This window comes from Aythya ferina (genome assembly GCF_964211825.1).
Source record: "Aythya ferina genome assembly, chromosome: 6".
Taxonomy (NCBI): domain Eukaryota; kingdom Metazoa; phylum Chordata; class Aves; order Anseriformes; family Anatidae; genus Aythya; species Aythya ferina.
The window spans coordinates 26,637,318-26,651,231 of record NC_140303.1 but is presented as its reverse complement, the minus strand read 5'-3'; the positions used below and the strand labels follow the sequence as shown (position 1 = coordinate 26,651,231).

At 37.6% G+C, this 13,914-nt stretch overlaps 1 protein-coding gene across 4 annotated transcripts in view; it reads right to left on the bottom strand.

Moving 5' to 3' along the window:
* The window catches only part of MYLK (myosin light chain kinase), a 201,793-nt gene that overhangs the window by 101,839 nt on the left and 86,040 nt on the right, over positions 1-13,914 (bottom strand). For 3 of the 4 annotated variants that reach the window (XM_084524653.1, XM_084524650.1, XM_084524651.1), the window contains 6 exons: positions 13,199-13,364; positions 9,363-9,528; positions 7,336-7,372; positions 5,861-6,435; positions 4,694-4,897; positions 3,414-3,548 (listed from right to left, as the gene is read on the bottom strand). In XM_084524653.1, coding sequence (XP_084380779.1) covers positions 3,414-3,548; positions 4,694-4,897; positions 5,861-6,435; positions 7,336-7,372; positions 9,363-9,528; positions 13,199-13,364 — 1,283 coding nt within the window. The remainder of the gene's footprint in view (positions 1-3,413; positions 3,549-4,693; positions 4,898-5,860; positions 6,436-7,335; positions 7,373-9,362; positions 9,529-13,198; positions 13,365-13,914) is intronic. The other variant, XM_084524652.1, reaches the window with a different exon arrangement.

Genomic DNA, 13,914 nt, shown 5'->3' with positions numbered 1-13,914 from the left:
GGAAAAAAAATAAGAAAAAAGATATATTTGAAATAAAGTGAAATGGGCCTTATCCTTACAAATTAAAGAGAAGTTAGCAATAAAGCATTTAAAGAAGCTAAAATAAATTGAAATTGAAATTTTGGTGAGGCCAGAACAAAACCAAAAAAGGTTTACTTTCAGGGAAAAAAAATTAAAAAAAAAAAAAAATAATTGGTGAAGTAAATTGGTGAAGATTCAGGGGGAAATTTAATTTAATATGCAGAATTAGAGCATCAGGACAAAAGAACTCTCTTTAAAAAGTTGGAAAAAAATATTTAAATCATTATAACAGACCTGGAAAAGTATAAAAAATAAATTGAGGATGGTAAAGCTGCAGAGAAGAGTAGGAGCTAGAAAATAATCCACAGTCCAATCAAGTGGCTCTTGTACGTGTAACTTGGATGAATGTGGAAGAAACTCCTTGCCCTTACAGATTCTAAGAAGTAATTACTGACAATGCACCACTTACATCATCTATTGTTTTGGCTTGGTTGCCCTAAAAAGAGAGGTCAATCTATGTATGGCTTGGAAAATATTTTAAATTTGCATGCAGTCACAACTGGTAAAAATAGTCAGTATATAAAGTAGTACTTGCATGTAACGAGCTGTTGTAAATCTTTTAGTTCTCAGGTACTGTTGATACCTCAGAGGCAAACTGGGCAGCATACATGCAGCCATGCAGCTTGGTATCAAGCGCTTGCCAGCCTAGGCTCTTTTTTTTTTTTTTTTCCCCTCCTGTTTTCTTATGATTTGCTAAACTTAGACTTTACACTCATTATTTCATTTAGCTATGCATATTTTTCTCACTAGTCCTTTCAAAAAACAAATCCATTATTGCTGTCACACTTGGAAGACAATTTGCATTTGATATTTTCTTGTGATCTCTACACATCCTGTCCCATATAAAAAGTGTTATATTTCAAACAGTTGTGCAGTTGCTCTGGGCAGACTACATTTTTCTCTTCAGCTGTCTACCACTTATGAACCAAAGAGGATTTATATTCCAAGCATGAACAGCAGATTCTAACATTTTATTTTTTATTTTTTTAAAACCACACTTTTCTCCTTTATTTGGTTATGGATATAAAGATGAGTGGTTAGTAGTATCAAGCTATCTTGTAGACAGGAAGGAAAAGTTTGCATTCAAATTGAGATTGCTATATCCAATTTGATCGTTAGGTAGAATACCGGCCCTAGGAGCATATATGGAATTAGCAGCATTAAGCTACCATTTATAATCCATTCAAGTTTGTATCAAAATGGTATACAAACTGTTATGTATCACAATCAGATGCAAGACAGGAAAACATTAAAATATAATGGTATAATATAGGAGTCTTTAATAAAAGAAGTGTATTTATATCTTTAAAATAATGATGTCCCTAATTTTTATTATTGTGATATTATTGTGATAGTTTGTTGTGCTACTGTTACTCAGAATCATCACTGCCTTTTATTTAAGAGCAGAGCTAGCTTTCACCTACAGAACCATAAATGGTTTAAATTCCAAAAATAGTTGGAGTTTGGAAGTTGGAAAAAACAAAACAAAACAAAACAAAAACCCCACCATGCTTATGCCTCCTTCTGATACTAATACAATTGCAGTTAGAAGCTTGGATGCAATAAAAACATGGTTGTACCTGAATAGGGACAGACTCAGCTGAGTTCAAAGGAGGAAGGTCAAAGTAGAACAAACATACTGAAAAATGGCAGGCGAGCACACTGCATACTGGAGGCCTACAGAAACTTGTGGTTTATTGACCTCTAGGGTACATTTTTTCAGGAGACAATGTCTTTCTGGATAGCATGGTTACATCAATGGAGACGTTATCTCTGTTCCTGATAAAGTGTAACACAGACTTTGAAGTCATTTGAGACAAGAAGATGCTGTGAGTGATGTGGATGACAGCTAGGTGTAACTACATCATTCAGCAACTAAGGGAACTGCGTAGGGCATGGAATACCCTTGGAACATGAAGCTGAAAAGGTTGACCTCATGGGTAGGAGTTGTCCCCTCTTTGCTTCAAGACACAATTATTTAGTTGCAACAGTGATTCTACCCCAGTCTGCAAAGCAGAAACTGCAAAGTAGTCTTCAGAGAAACAAATGCTTTCCAATGGGAGTATGTCTGAGCTTTCATTCACATGTTTTGTGCTGTAAATAAAGCAGTGGCCTTTCTATTCTAGACATGGAGCTATTGGGAAGAACAGGCCAGGCTGTGGGAACATACCGATCTCAAGGTCATGGTTCATTTGCCCTGCCACCTTTTTGAGTTATCCCATTGACTCTGAACGACTTAAGAAAACCAGAGATCGTGTACAAATAATTCATTTTAAAACAATCCTAGAGGAAACAGCTTTATGGCAAAGCATGCTACTCTTTGTCCTTAAATCACACACACACAAAGATAGATAGTCTGGGGGAGTCTGCAAAAAAATCCATTGCACTTCAGGAATAACAAAGGTGCTTGAGGGTTAAGCTGAATAAATCTGTCTGGTGTTTAATAGATGTGAAACTGAAAAAGACCTTAGTCAAAGCATGTGGTCTCTTGGATCTCTGAAATCATTTGAAATCTAAGCAAAATACTGAAGTTTGGGTCCAACTCTGATATCAAGAAGGGACTGTTAAGGAAGCTTCCATGTTCAATTGTTTAATTAGAACATGGGAGGAGCTTATAGACCCTGATAAAATAAAATAAAAAATTATGTATAATTTTTTTAATCAACTTTTTACAGGCATTTCTGTGCAGCACTGGATCTCAAGGAACATCTTCCTAGTAGACAAACAATGAGAAAAACTGTGATTTTGTTATCTTAGGCATATGGATGCTAAAAACATTTATGATCTGCCCAGCTGAATGATGAGTGGAATCCGGCATAGATTTCCTTCCAACCCTAGAAGGTGATAAGGTACATATTTTGCTTAGGACTTATTTCTCCTGTGGGATCATGGTGCCAACCTGCTACTCTCTAAGCAGAGGCTCATACCAAAGGAGTGGGGGTAGCATATGATTCAGCATACAGTAGCAACACAGATTTTGTTGCAGCATGGTGAAAACTTCGTTTAATGAAACCCAGGAAAACCATCTGCATACAATGTTGTCACTAGAGTCCCCTCCTGGACATAATGGAAAACTGCAGTAAGGCAGAAAAACAAAACAAAACAAAACAAACAAACAAACAAAAAAAGCACACACACACACACAAAATCCCACTATCCTTCTTGCACACTACCTGCATATAAACTGATTTTCTTCAAAGGTTCTAGTGTATTATATTATGGTGAGTTAGAGTGCAGTATTCACAGCCATGCTATGTACTGATCAGAGTGGCATTTGAGACTGTGAATGTAAGTGGGTGCATGCACGTATTGCAGACCAGGGTGTTCCTTACCATTGAGAAGCCATGTGATCTGAGGCACAGGTATGCCTCCTACACAGCACTGCAGCACAAAGTCTTGCCCTTCACTCACAGTGCATCCTTTCAAGACACTGGAAAAGCATGGAGCAACCTCTTCAACTTTAGGCCCTTAAAACCAAAATGAAAATAGTTCCTTTAGCCCAAATTGACAAAATGACCTTTACCACTTAGTGACTTTTCTAGGTATGGTTAGGTGGCATGGCTGGGCTAATAGGTTCATCCTGTGACAACCAGAAAAAAAAAAAATCAAAACCACAGTGATACGTTTTATTGGGAAATACAAATCATTTTGAGTATGAACTGGTAGAAATATGGGGTTCTTTCATAATCTACAAAGCAGGCGTTGCCAGCCTTCAAGCTGTTTCTTAGGTGGCAGTTTTCTGCTCCAAATTTCACCAGTTGCAGCCAATCACTAGAAGGGTATGCAACATATTGCCAGAGAGCTCAGTGCAAAGAAGGAAAATTCTTCTCTCTGCTTGTCTGTGTTCTCCCAGTCCCTCTCCCAAGTTTCCCCTGGTTGGCAGTGATACAGGGTGAAATAAGGATGCAGTTTACAGATGTCTCATGAGATGGAACGTGAGAGTATCTTGGGTATCCTTCTTTAACTTCAGGCACAGAAAACAGAGAAATGTTGCATAAACATGATCATAGCTCCAAGAGAAACCTAAAACCAGGTGGAAAGCTTAGAACTGAGGACAGGATTTACTAAAAAGCAAAAAAAAAGTCTTTCAGTAAGACCAGTAAGACAGTACCTTCAAACTCAAAATAATTTGTTACTAGAAGCTATACTTGAATTTGGCAGCATGCAATTCTCATTCCTTCACTTTTCTTACTTGCTCTACTGCACAGGATAAGTTTGTGCTCACAAAACATTTCAGATATGCAGTGTCCTGCAGAAATGCTAAGCAACTCCAAGAGAACTACATGCAGAACAACAACAAAATCTTTGGCAAACTGTATCAAATACAAACATTAATAGAAAACTCCAATGGGGAACAGACCTCCCTGGGTACGAAGCATGTGATGCGAGGGTTTTAGTTATACAAACAACAAAAGCAAAAGGTCAGAGTGGAAACTGATGTAGAAAGTGGCTTGTCAGCTATCCCGCACCACATTAGTGTCAGAACTAGGAATCAGAATTAAACTTTACTGAGAAATTCCAACAGGAATTTTTTAGTCACCACCCTTCAGCAACACAGTAAAGACCAGCCACAGTTTTCAAAGTGCAGATGGGCTCACACTAGCTTACTTACTTTTGACAGTTAACAACCAGCTGGTGGAAGTCTGGCCTTTGGGGTTGAAAGCTGCACAGCTGTAAGATCCACTGTCTCCCAAGCAGGCTTTCTTTAACCGTAGGCAATGAACTCCATCTTCTTCATATATTTGGATATTTTCTCCAGTTTTAATAGGTGCACCCTCTTTGAACCACTCCACATTTGGTTTTGGTTTCCCTGAAACTAAACCATCAGGTCTTTGAATTTTTATGGACAGGTATTAGTGTAATTCCATTATTTGCTTTAGTATAAATTAGGTATAATTTACACATACATGATTATATAAACCTTAATGAGTCAGTAATACACTGCCTTCAAAAGACACTTTGATATTTCTGATCCTCCAAAACCTTTCAGCCAGTCCAGCTTTAAAATAACAAATGCTTGGTAACCTGAAAAACCACAGCACCTCTATCTGAAAATTCTTCCTCTAACAAATCACACACAAAAAAAATGCATGTGATATTAGTGAAGAAAAAGATATTTCTGCCATTCCTTCCTATCCTACTCATTAGGTTTCTCTGAGTACTTATCAGTACTTCGCAATCCACGGTTCCTACCACTGAAACAATTACTGTGGTTGTTCATTCTGGGACTGCACAGCCTAGAGAAGAGAAAGCTGGAGACATATAAAGTAATTTCTCTCTCACTTGTAGGAGCATTTTAGAGTGCAATTTTAAGAAAAAAAAAAAAAGTTATAAATAATCTTCTACTAAAATTGTAATTAAAAGAAAAAAAAAAAAAGAAGTGTTCTAAATATACTTCCTGGATTCATCAAGATGCAGCCTTCATTACTCTTTCAAGAGTTTGAAGCCTGGCCAAACTGTGGAGAAAACTCTTAAACACCATTTTAATTCTGACTTTTTCATTTCAGCTGTTAGGAAGCACTCAGATCATCACTGGACCAACCAAATATGAAGGGCAATAGTAGAATCCCAAATGGAAATATATAGAGACTGATTGCAGTTCTTCACCTGACCTTTTCCACAGCAGATTACTGTGGAAACAACATAAAATTCACCATCTATTTCTGAAACGCTTTATGAGCAGGGCAACTTGCAGTGAAGGAGGAAGAACTTCCCTACTTCTGCACACAGAAGGGTAACCTGACTAACCCCAGGGCTCTGATACCTTTCATCCCTTTACCTTTGCTCTTGAATTTAATCTCCTGTCCTTCTGATGCTTCCAGGCTCTCTGGGCAGCTCTCAAATTGAGGAGGAATTCCCAAAGGGTCCCTCTTCTCCTCCATTACAGCCTTCCGGGCTCCAGCTCTATTTTCTGCTTCTCTACTCCTTGGACCTACTTGTGCTGTCAGAGATGGGGTTTGCTGAGTTGTCGTCATGGGCTGCACAGTCCTTTTCCTGTCTTCACCCTGCCTGATGAAAGTGGTCTGGGATTCTGTCTTTGGTTCTGGTTGCACTTTGACAGGCTGTAGTGTGATGGTGCTTGAAGTTTTCTGCAAGACCTGAGATCCCTTTGTTCCTCCTTTAGGTTCTTGAAGAGATACTGCATTGACTTCTTGGTTCTGTACTTGCTTACTCTCTTTGGCTTCTCTGGAGATGTAAAAGGTCTCTTTCTTTGCTGCCACCCTGTCTTTGGTTTCAATCATGAGTTCAGTGCTGCTGGATTTGAGCTCTTTGGCAATCCCATTGCTAGTTGCCTGTTTGAAATCTGAATTTTCAGCAGATTTAGTAGCAAATGTTGTTGGTTTTGATGGCGTGCTGAAGGAAGATAAGTTTACAGATATACGACTCTGTATAAAGTCTAATTATTATTATCAGCAATGATATAAATGTCCAAGCCCTTAGGAGGAAGATCAATTTGCCTTTAGTTATGTGAGTGACAAGAGCAATTCTCTTTCCCTCAGACAGATTAAAAACAGAGATGAAAGAGGTAAAGTGAAATTACTCATTAAATGTGATCAGTGCTCAAACAATGTCTCAACTGAGGAGTTTCTGGGTACAAATCCTCTGCTCAGGTTGTAACACGTGTTTTGTGAGTCAGACACTAGCCTTGAATATGCTGCTAGAGAGTAATTACATGAGTCCCTGGAATATCCATAGTGTAGCACTATGGCATGCTTTAATAAATTGAGGCTACATGTAATTACAGTTCAAAATACCACATAAAATAGCTTCTTAGGGTGAAATTAAAATGTAAATTATGCAGTGAATTTACTATTTCTAATTATGGTGCCTTGGCAGAATAATAGAGGAGGGAGAAGTAGTGGAGTAAAAAAATCAGTTGAATGGATGTAAAAACATAATCTGTGGTATTATTAGGAGGAGTTTCTCAGAACTATGATGGATCTGTTGGTCAGAACTACTATTTGCAAACAATATCAAATACTGTGGCCATAGTGTATTTTGCTTTTGACAGCAAAGAACAACCTGCTCATTACTTACTTGATACTTAGGGTTTGGATGAAAAAAAAAAATAAAAACATTGACCAATTGGTACTGACAGTATGTACTATTTATATGAGAGTATATGTGAGTGTCCTCACATAGCTTTTGTTCAGATTATACAACTTGTTGTTGCATGAAGGCTCGTGCTGTAAATGTCAAAATTAGTGCTGAGAAGGAACCATGGTATGACAAAGAAGTCTAGTAAAAACGTACCATAGTGGCTGAGTGTATGTGTCAGTCTTGTCTGGACCTGAAATAATAATAATAATAAAAAAAGAACAGGTAACTTATACATACAATACCACACACACTCCCATAAATTTCAAAGATTATAAGTGAAGAACACACTTAAGATCCTTCACTCTTCATATCTTCAGTCCTTTGAAGTCAAGATTGACTACCACCATGTCTAGAATTTATATAGAATACACCAAATGGCTCAGCTGAAACAGAAGTCTTGGTCCACTTTGAGACATTTCTAGGTCAAGTAAGCTCTCAAGACCTTTGAGAACTATGAGTCTCAAAGATTCTCTGTTGGAGGACAGAAGTAAAGAAGAGGTTCCACCTGAGAACCAGCTCATCAAGTCCTATGGGAACTCCAAAGAGCATGCAGAAGTGGGAGAAAGACAAACCATCAGTACTACAAACCATCAGTACTACAACTGAGCATGCCAACAATGAAACTGCAGTGGTACCCTGTTTAAATCAGTGTTTCTTCACTTTGAAACATCACCAGGAAATCTGGGCTAAGCTACATTGGCGTAGCTACATAAGCTACATAAGCTACCTGGAGAAAAAAATGAAGCTCTTGGAGCAAGATTGTAGAAATAAGTGACTGCGTGGCTATAAAAGAAAATTCAGTAATTCTGAACCACTTGATTTTCTGCTAGCATTTTACAGCAATTTCTACTACCTAATTTAATTGATAATGAAAGACTTCGGTATTATATTATTGTGGTTAGGTAAGTGGAATCATCCAGTTAGTCGAGTACGTTGTAAGAGAGTGCCCTTTTTACTGACCTGTGCTAATCCAAGAAAGAATGCGTGCATTATTCGGAGATGTGGTCAGCATCTGAAGCAAACATATACCACAACTGACCTTGTGACCCCAGTTCTGCATCATCTCTCAGGGCAGATGTACCCATTACATAACAGAAAGATCACAAGTTCAGGGAGAGCAAGTAACTATCAAGTTTCACATTAAAAAAAAAAGTGCTTAGTGAACTTTATGGCCTTTTCTATGAAACATTAGTTGAACAGGCAATACATAGAAACTTTCTACAATGGCCTCATCAGATTGGAACTTACAGATAAAAAAAAACACACACAGCTTTAGGTGGTAAAGGCTAGTTGTGGTTCTGAGGATCCCAAATACAAATCCTTGTGTTATTTATGTTCTTGGTATCTTACAGAATGACAACACTCACCAAAAATTTCTCTGCTGGGGGCATATGTAACCTATTGATCTTGTGACTGCAGGTAAAAACAGCAGTTGTTGATTTAATTATTTCATTGGGTTCTACAACTGTTAAGCCAGCTGTTTGTCCACTGACTGATGAAATTCCTCTTTTGTGCAGTTGCTGAAGGCTTTATGATTTTGAGGCTAATGTAAAGGGTACCATAAGAATCATCAAACTGCAAGTTGAACTGTTATATGGTAAAGCATATGTGGAATAGAACATCCTGAAGTATTTATATAAATAGATTATTTTCTTTAACTGTAGGGAAATAAGAGCGAGGGGATTTGGGAGTTGAGAATTTTAATCTCATTAAACTTCTTTTTATCTCTTACAGTTTTAAGTTATGCTCCTGTCCTTTACTTTCCTAGTTCTACAAATACAGATACAATTTTGTTTTCCAAAAAGTAGTTGGTATAAACATGCACCCAGTGCTGTTATTCAATAAATACAAAATTAATTACTGTTTAGAATTACAACTGCAAAGTTTCTAGCCGAAGTTAAATTCTACGTTCAAAACATATGAAGATCAAAACCACAGTAAAAATGGAAAGCTGATTTTATAGAAAGTTATTACAAAGAAGCAATTAGACTGTTCATTGCCATTAAACCAACACAATGTTTTCAGCTGTAGCATGCTCCAAGCTATCACAGTACCATCTAATGAAGAGAGAGTAAGATGAAAAAAAAAGTAAATATTTATATTGAAAACACAACCAAAGATTTTTCAAAGCAATGACAGTGGTTCATTTGTGCTCTCCTGTGGATCTGTCTTTACTGTACCTTGGACAGTGAGCTCTGCAGACACAGAAGCCTTCCCAGCACTGTTTGCCACTGTGCATGTGTAAATTCCTGCATCAGCAAGCCGAGCATTTTGGATTTCCAAGAACTGGATGCCAGTTTTCTCAAACATGTTGAAACGCTCACTTTGCTGCAACTGAATATCACCCTGCAAATATCACAAGACACCATGAGACAGAGAGCTGTTTGTAGGAGACGGGGAGAAAACAGGTTTGTTTGTTTGTTTTTTGGTAAAACATCAGGCAAAAATGTCTTTCTCCTATCTTTCAGCCCAATACCTTCAGTGAAAAATATCTGCATGATAAAAAAAAAAAAAAAAGAAAAAAAAAAAAGTGCCCAGAAGTTCTTTAATTCATAACTGCAAGAGGCTGTTTCTCCTTGCATTTTGCCATCCATACTTTTTGGTTTGTTTTTGACTTTTCATTATTTACCATATTCACATCCTTACAAACATTTTCTTTTGTTGTATGTTGGCTCAAACCACTGTTCCATTCATGTTCACTCCAGGGAAGTCAAACATCACATTAAGTAACAACTTCCAGCCTGAGGAGCATTTCTCCATTCTTCAATAGCTGTATCTCTTCATCAATATGCTGTATCTCTTCAGGAACTGGAAAAAATTCTACATGAGAGGACCTCATCAAGGGCCAGGTGAGGAGGGTAGCAGAAGGCACTAACTGTGCCTTAAGGAGGTATTGCTGCAATACAAATTCCTTGTGGAGACCAGCTGAAGGTGGGTCTGGATTTAAGCATTCTCTAACAGAACCCTCATGACCAAGACAAGCCACTAGCAAAGAATATATAGATGGGAGAAAGCCAGCTTTGACTCTGTTACTTCTGTCACAAAAGAACTAAACTTCATGAAGCTTTAAACTTATCTAAAAAAGATGTTTAATGTTAGAGTGCTCCTTAGTCTAACACATCGGGATATTATGCAATGCAATAATTAAAAAATCTGGAGCCAGGAATAGTGAGAAGTATAGAAGATCGATACAATTTACTTGCAAATTTGATGCATTCTCCTACAACTCCAAGATTTAAAATAAAGTGGAGTTTCTTTCAAAGGGCTACACTGGAGGTGAATCAAAACACAAGACTTTACGGCAGGAAAACGTATATAGTTCTGTGCTTTTACATAGATCAGACAATCAGAACAATTGTTTCTTTGCTTTTAAATTCTATTCTATTTTAAAATTGACCAACTCATTCTGTGAGTAAATTTGCCTCTGCTTTAACATCAGCCATTATAGAGGATTTCCTTGCTATCAGGCACTACAACTTTTCCTATCCCAAGTTTAGGAAGGGAAAGATATGTTTCCTCCAGGATTTGTAAGGTACTGGTCAGTAAAAGTTCTGGGAAAAAGTGTCTGTGAACTTGCTGCTCTCTGGGTGTTGTAAATCCTGTAGATCCAAAAAGCTGATTCACAGCAGGGGTTTGGTAATTGTATAAGCTTCTGTTCTTTACAACTTAAGTAAGAAAAGGCAGAAGAAAAAAAATAAGCAGAGTAAGATATTTACACAAGAACTTACTCATTAGTTCTGAAATGTGCAGTTTTAATTTGTCCATTGTGTTGGCTCTGCGCTAGCCAGATGTGGTCCAGTTGTCACATAAGCTCATTTTCATGGTGCTGAGGCAGGGCTGATACACCGGCCACTCAGCAGAACTCTGCAGTACCTTTCTGATGTGACCTGAAGTATCATGGGCTCGAGCTTGTTTTCAGTTAGCCAAAGCACACACAATTACCTTTTGAGTCATGCCTTATGAATAAAGGTATAAAAACATGCTTCACAACAACCTGCCAATAAAACTCTGATACAGAGCAACAACACATTTTTACTTTACAGAGCAAATGAATTATTGAAAGAAAACTTTACAGTGCTCAAAATAGGTGCTGAATTAATATTATGAAGGCCTAGAGAAACCCAACTCAACCAAAACATTGTAGCGATGAACTGAGGATAAGTTCAAGAGTGACAGGGTGTCTGCAGGCCAGCAATGGTGTGACTAGTGAACCTCTGAACAACACACCTATGGTATTTTACTGAGTAATATATGCAGACCTATGAGCATCAAAATATGTTTTTTTTAAGGACAGAGACACGAACGGGACTCAAAGAGCTGCTAGTAACAAAAATGTCATGCACTTAGTTCTTTTGATTAGAGGAGGAATGTCAGATTATGGAATCATAGGGTAAAGAAGCTAACAGTGAATGACAAAATATGTCAGGTAACCTCTACCAAACCTCAAAACAGTGTGTGAAGTACCAAAGTGTTTATTCAAGCTGCTGTTTACTATGTAGTCCCGAACAAAGAGAACTGAATGACAAATCTTATTTTGTACTGAGCTGCATGGCTGGAAAGCCTAAGTGAGTCTGGTGGGACGGAAAGCAGACTGTTGCAGCTGTGTAGCAGCTGCAGAGGGGAAAGCTGATTCTAGGCAGAGCTGCCAACTGAAGGAGATGTTCTTAGTGAGTGCTTCCACGGAACAAGGTTGCTTGTTTTCTGAGATGTAACAGCGTTCTTGTATAACAGAGAACAAGAATAAGTCTGGAGTGAAACAGGCCATGAGTAGGAAGCATGTCCCTGCCCTACAAGCAGTTTTCTGCCTTTTTTTTTTTTTTTTTTTTTTTTTTTCCAGAAAACCTGCAGACACTAGAAAAAGTTAAAAGCTCTGGGAAAAGCTGCCACAACATTTCCACATGTCTTGACACCAATGCATAAGGCAACTGGTTCTTGAAGGCTGAAGGAGAGCAGGATGCCAACAGAGCAATCACAATATTTGTTCTTCCAAATTAAAGAAAGTAATTGTAATTCTCTAAAATTATAATAGTTCCAGAAAATAAAAGGTGTAATCAGTGAAATATTTAATTATCATCTGAGCACTCTCTCACTACTACCAAGAAAGTGTTTGGAGATCTTGCATATGCATATGCATATCTCTTGCATATGCCCAAAGGGGGCAGTAGGACTTAAGTCGTGGTTTTTTAATAGTCTAATGAATTTTAAGTGTTGCTTATTTCTATATAAATATGCGTATTTTTGTAAATGCTCACAATTCCCCATTTTAATGAAGATCTGAAGTTGATAGCTCAGGTCTCCTTTATATTCTATGTCAGACTCTTTTCAGCTACCAGTGTTTTAGCAGAGATCATACTGAATCAGTTGAACTGTTGTTTGTCTTAGACTTTTTTTTTTTTTTTTTAAATTTGCAAAAAACAATTGTGCATGCCAAAAAACAATCATGTCTGACAGTTCCTAAGCTGTTAGTTTTCTTTCCAATTCAATTTCATTTCTTTGAAGGTATCTTCTTAATTCTAATGTACAGGTGGAACCTAGTATAAATGAAACAGAAAAGGCTGCGACTGAGGCGCTGACATAGAACTTGGGAAATTTTCAAAGCTGTAAGAGACTCCTCTGTAACCTCAGCCATAGCATTAAATCCCTGCAGAGGGATAAAACAGAGATTGTGATAATCTTATTTCCCATCCCTTCTCTATTTCTCTTATCTACCTAGCAAGGTCTTTGAGCAAGTATTTCTCATACTTGCTATTTTTATGATAGAACTTTATACTCAGAAGAAAACTAGCATCTTTTTTGGATTTATTCCACATGAAAATTAGGAAGAATATGGCCCTCCTTGTACATAAATTCTTGCCATGATCATTTGCCATAATGCATTATGTATCAAATGCATTTCATTCTTTCAAGTATCAAATGCATTTCGTTCTTTCAAGTAAAACAAAACAAAACAAAACAAACAAACAAACAAAAACACTTCAGAACAGAAGGAGGACATTAATTAATTGGGAATTCATACCTTATACCAAGTCACTTGAGGCTGAGGTCGTCCTGTTATTTTACATGAGAATTTGCCTGTTTGTCCTTCACGCACAACAACTCTATTGGGTTTTGTAGCAAACTTGGGTGGACTCTCTCCCCAGATGCTTGGCCTATGCTCCACAGGAGGAACAGTAAGTCTTCCCCTAAAAAGGGAATCAAAATTCTGGTGTTACAGAAGAACTTCTAGAAGTTGTCCTGGATAAAGTAAAATTCAGGAAGCATTTTAAACAGGTTTTCTGCCAACAAGGATATATAATAAGCAGTAACCAACATTGTAGTTATCAGACTTTCAGCCATACACTAATTATTTTTTGGCCAATGGAAGAAATGCAAATGCTTGTGATGGCTGCTCTTGATTCCTCATGCAGTGAATGAGGATAGCATTAATGCTATGTACCCTCATCCAGTATACAAGGATGTCCACATGAGTTGCCTATAATCCGAGCTGGACAAACTAAATGACAGGAAACACTGCATACATTTAGTTTTCACTCTTTTTTTTTTTTACCTTTTATTTCAAGCAAACTCAATCACTTGCAAGTCCTTTTCCAGATGGCTATTTACCCCATTCAAGAGAGATGTGTCAGTACCTCACCATTTCTACGTGTCAGATACCAACAGATACTATATTCCCTTAATCCAAGGTGCTGCCAAGACACGATGACTGCCATGTAGGCAAATTGAGCTTTCTAA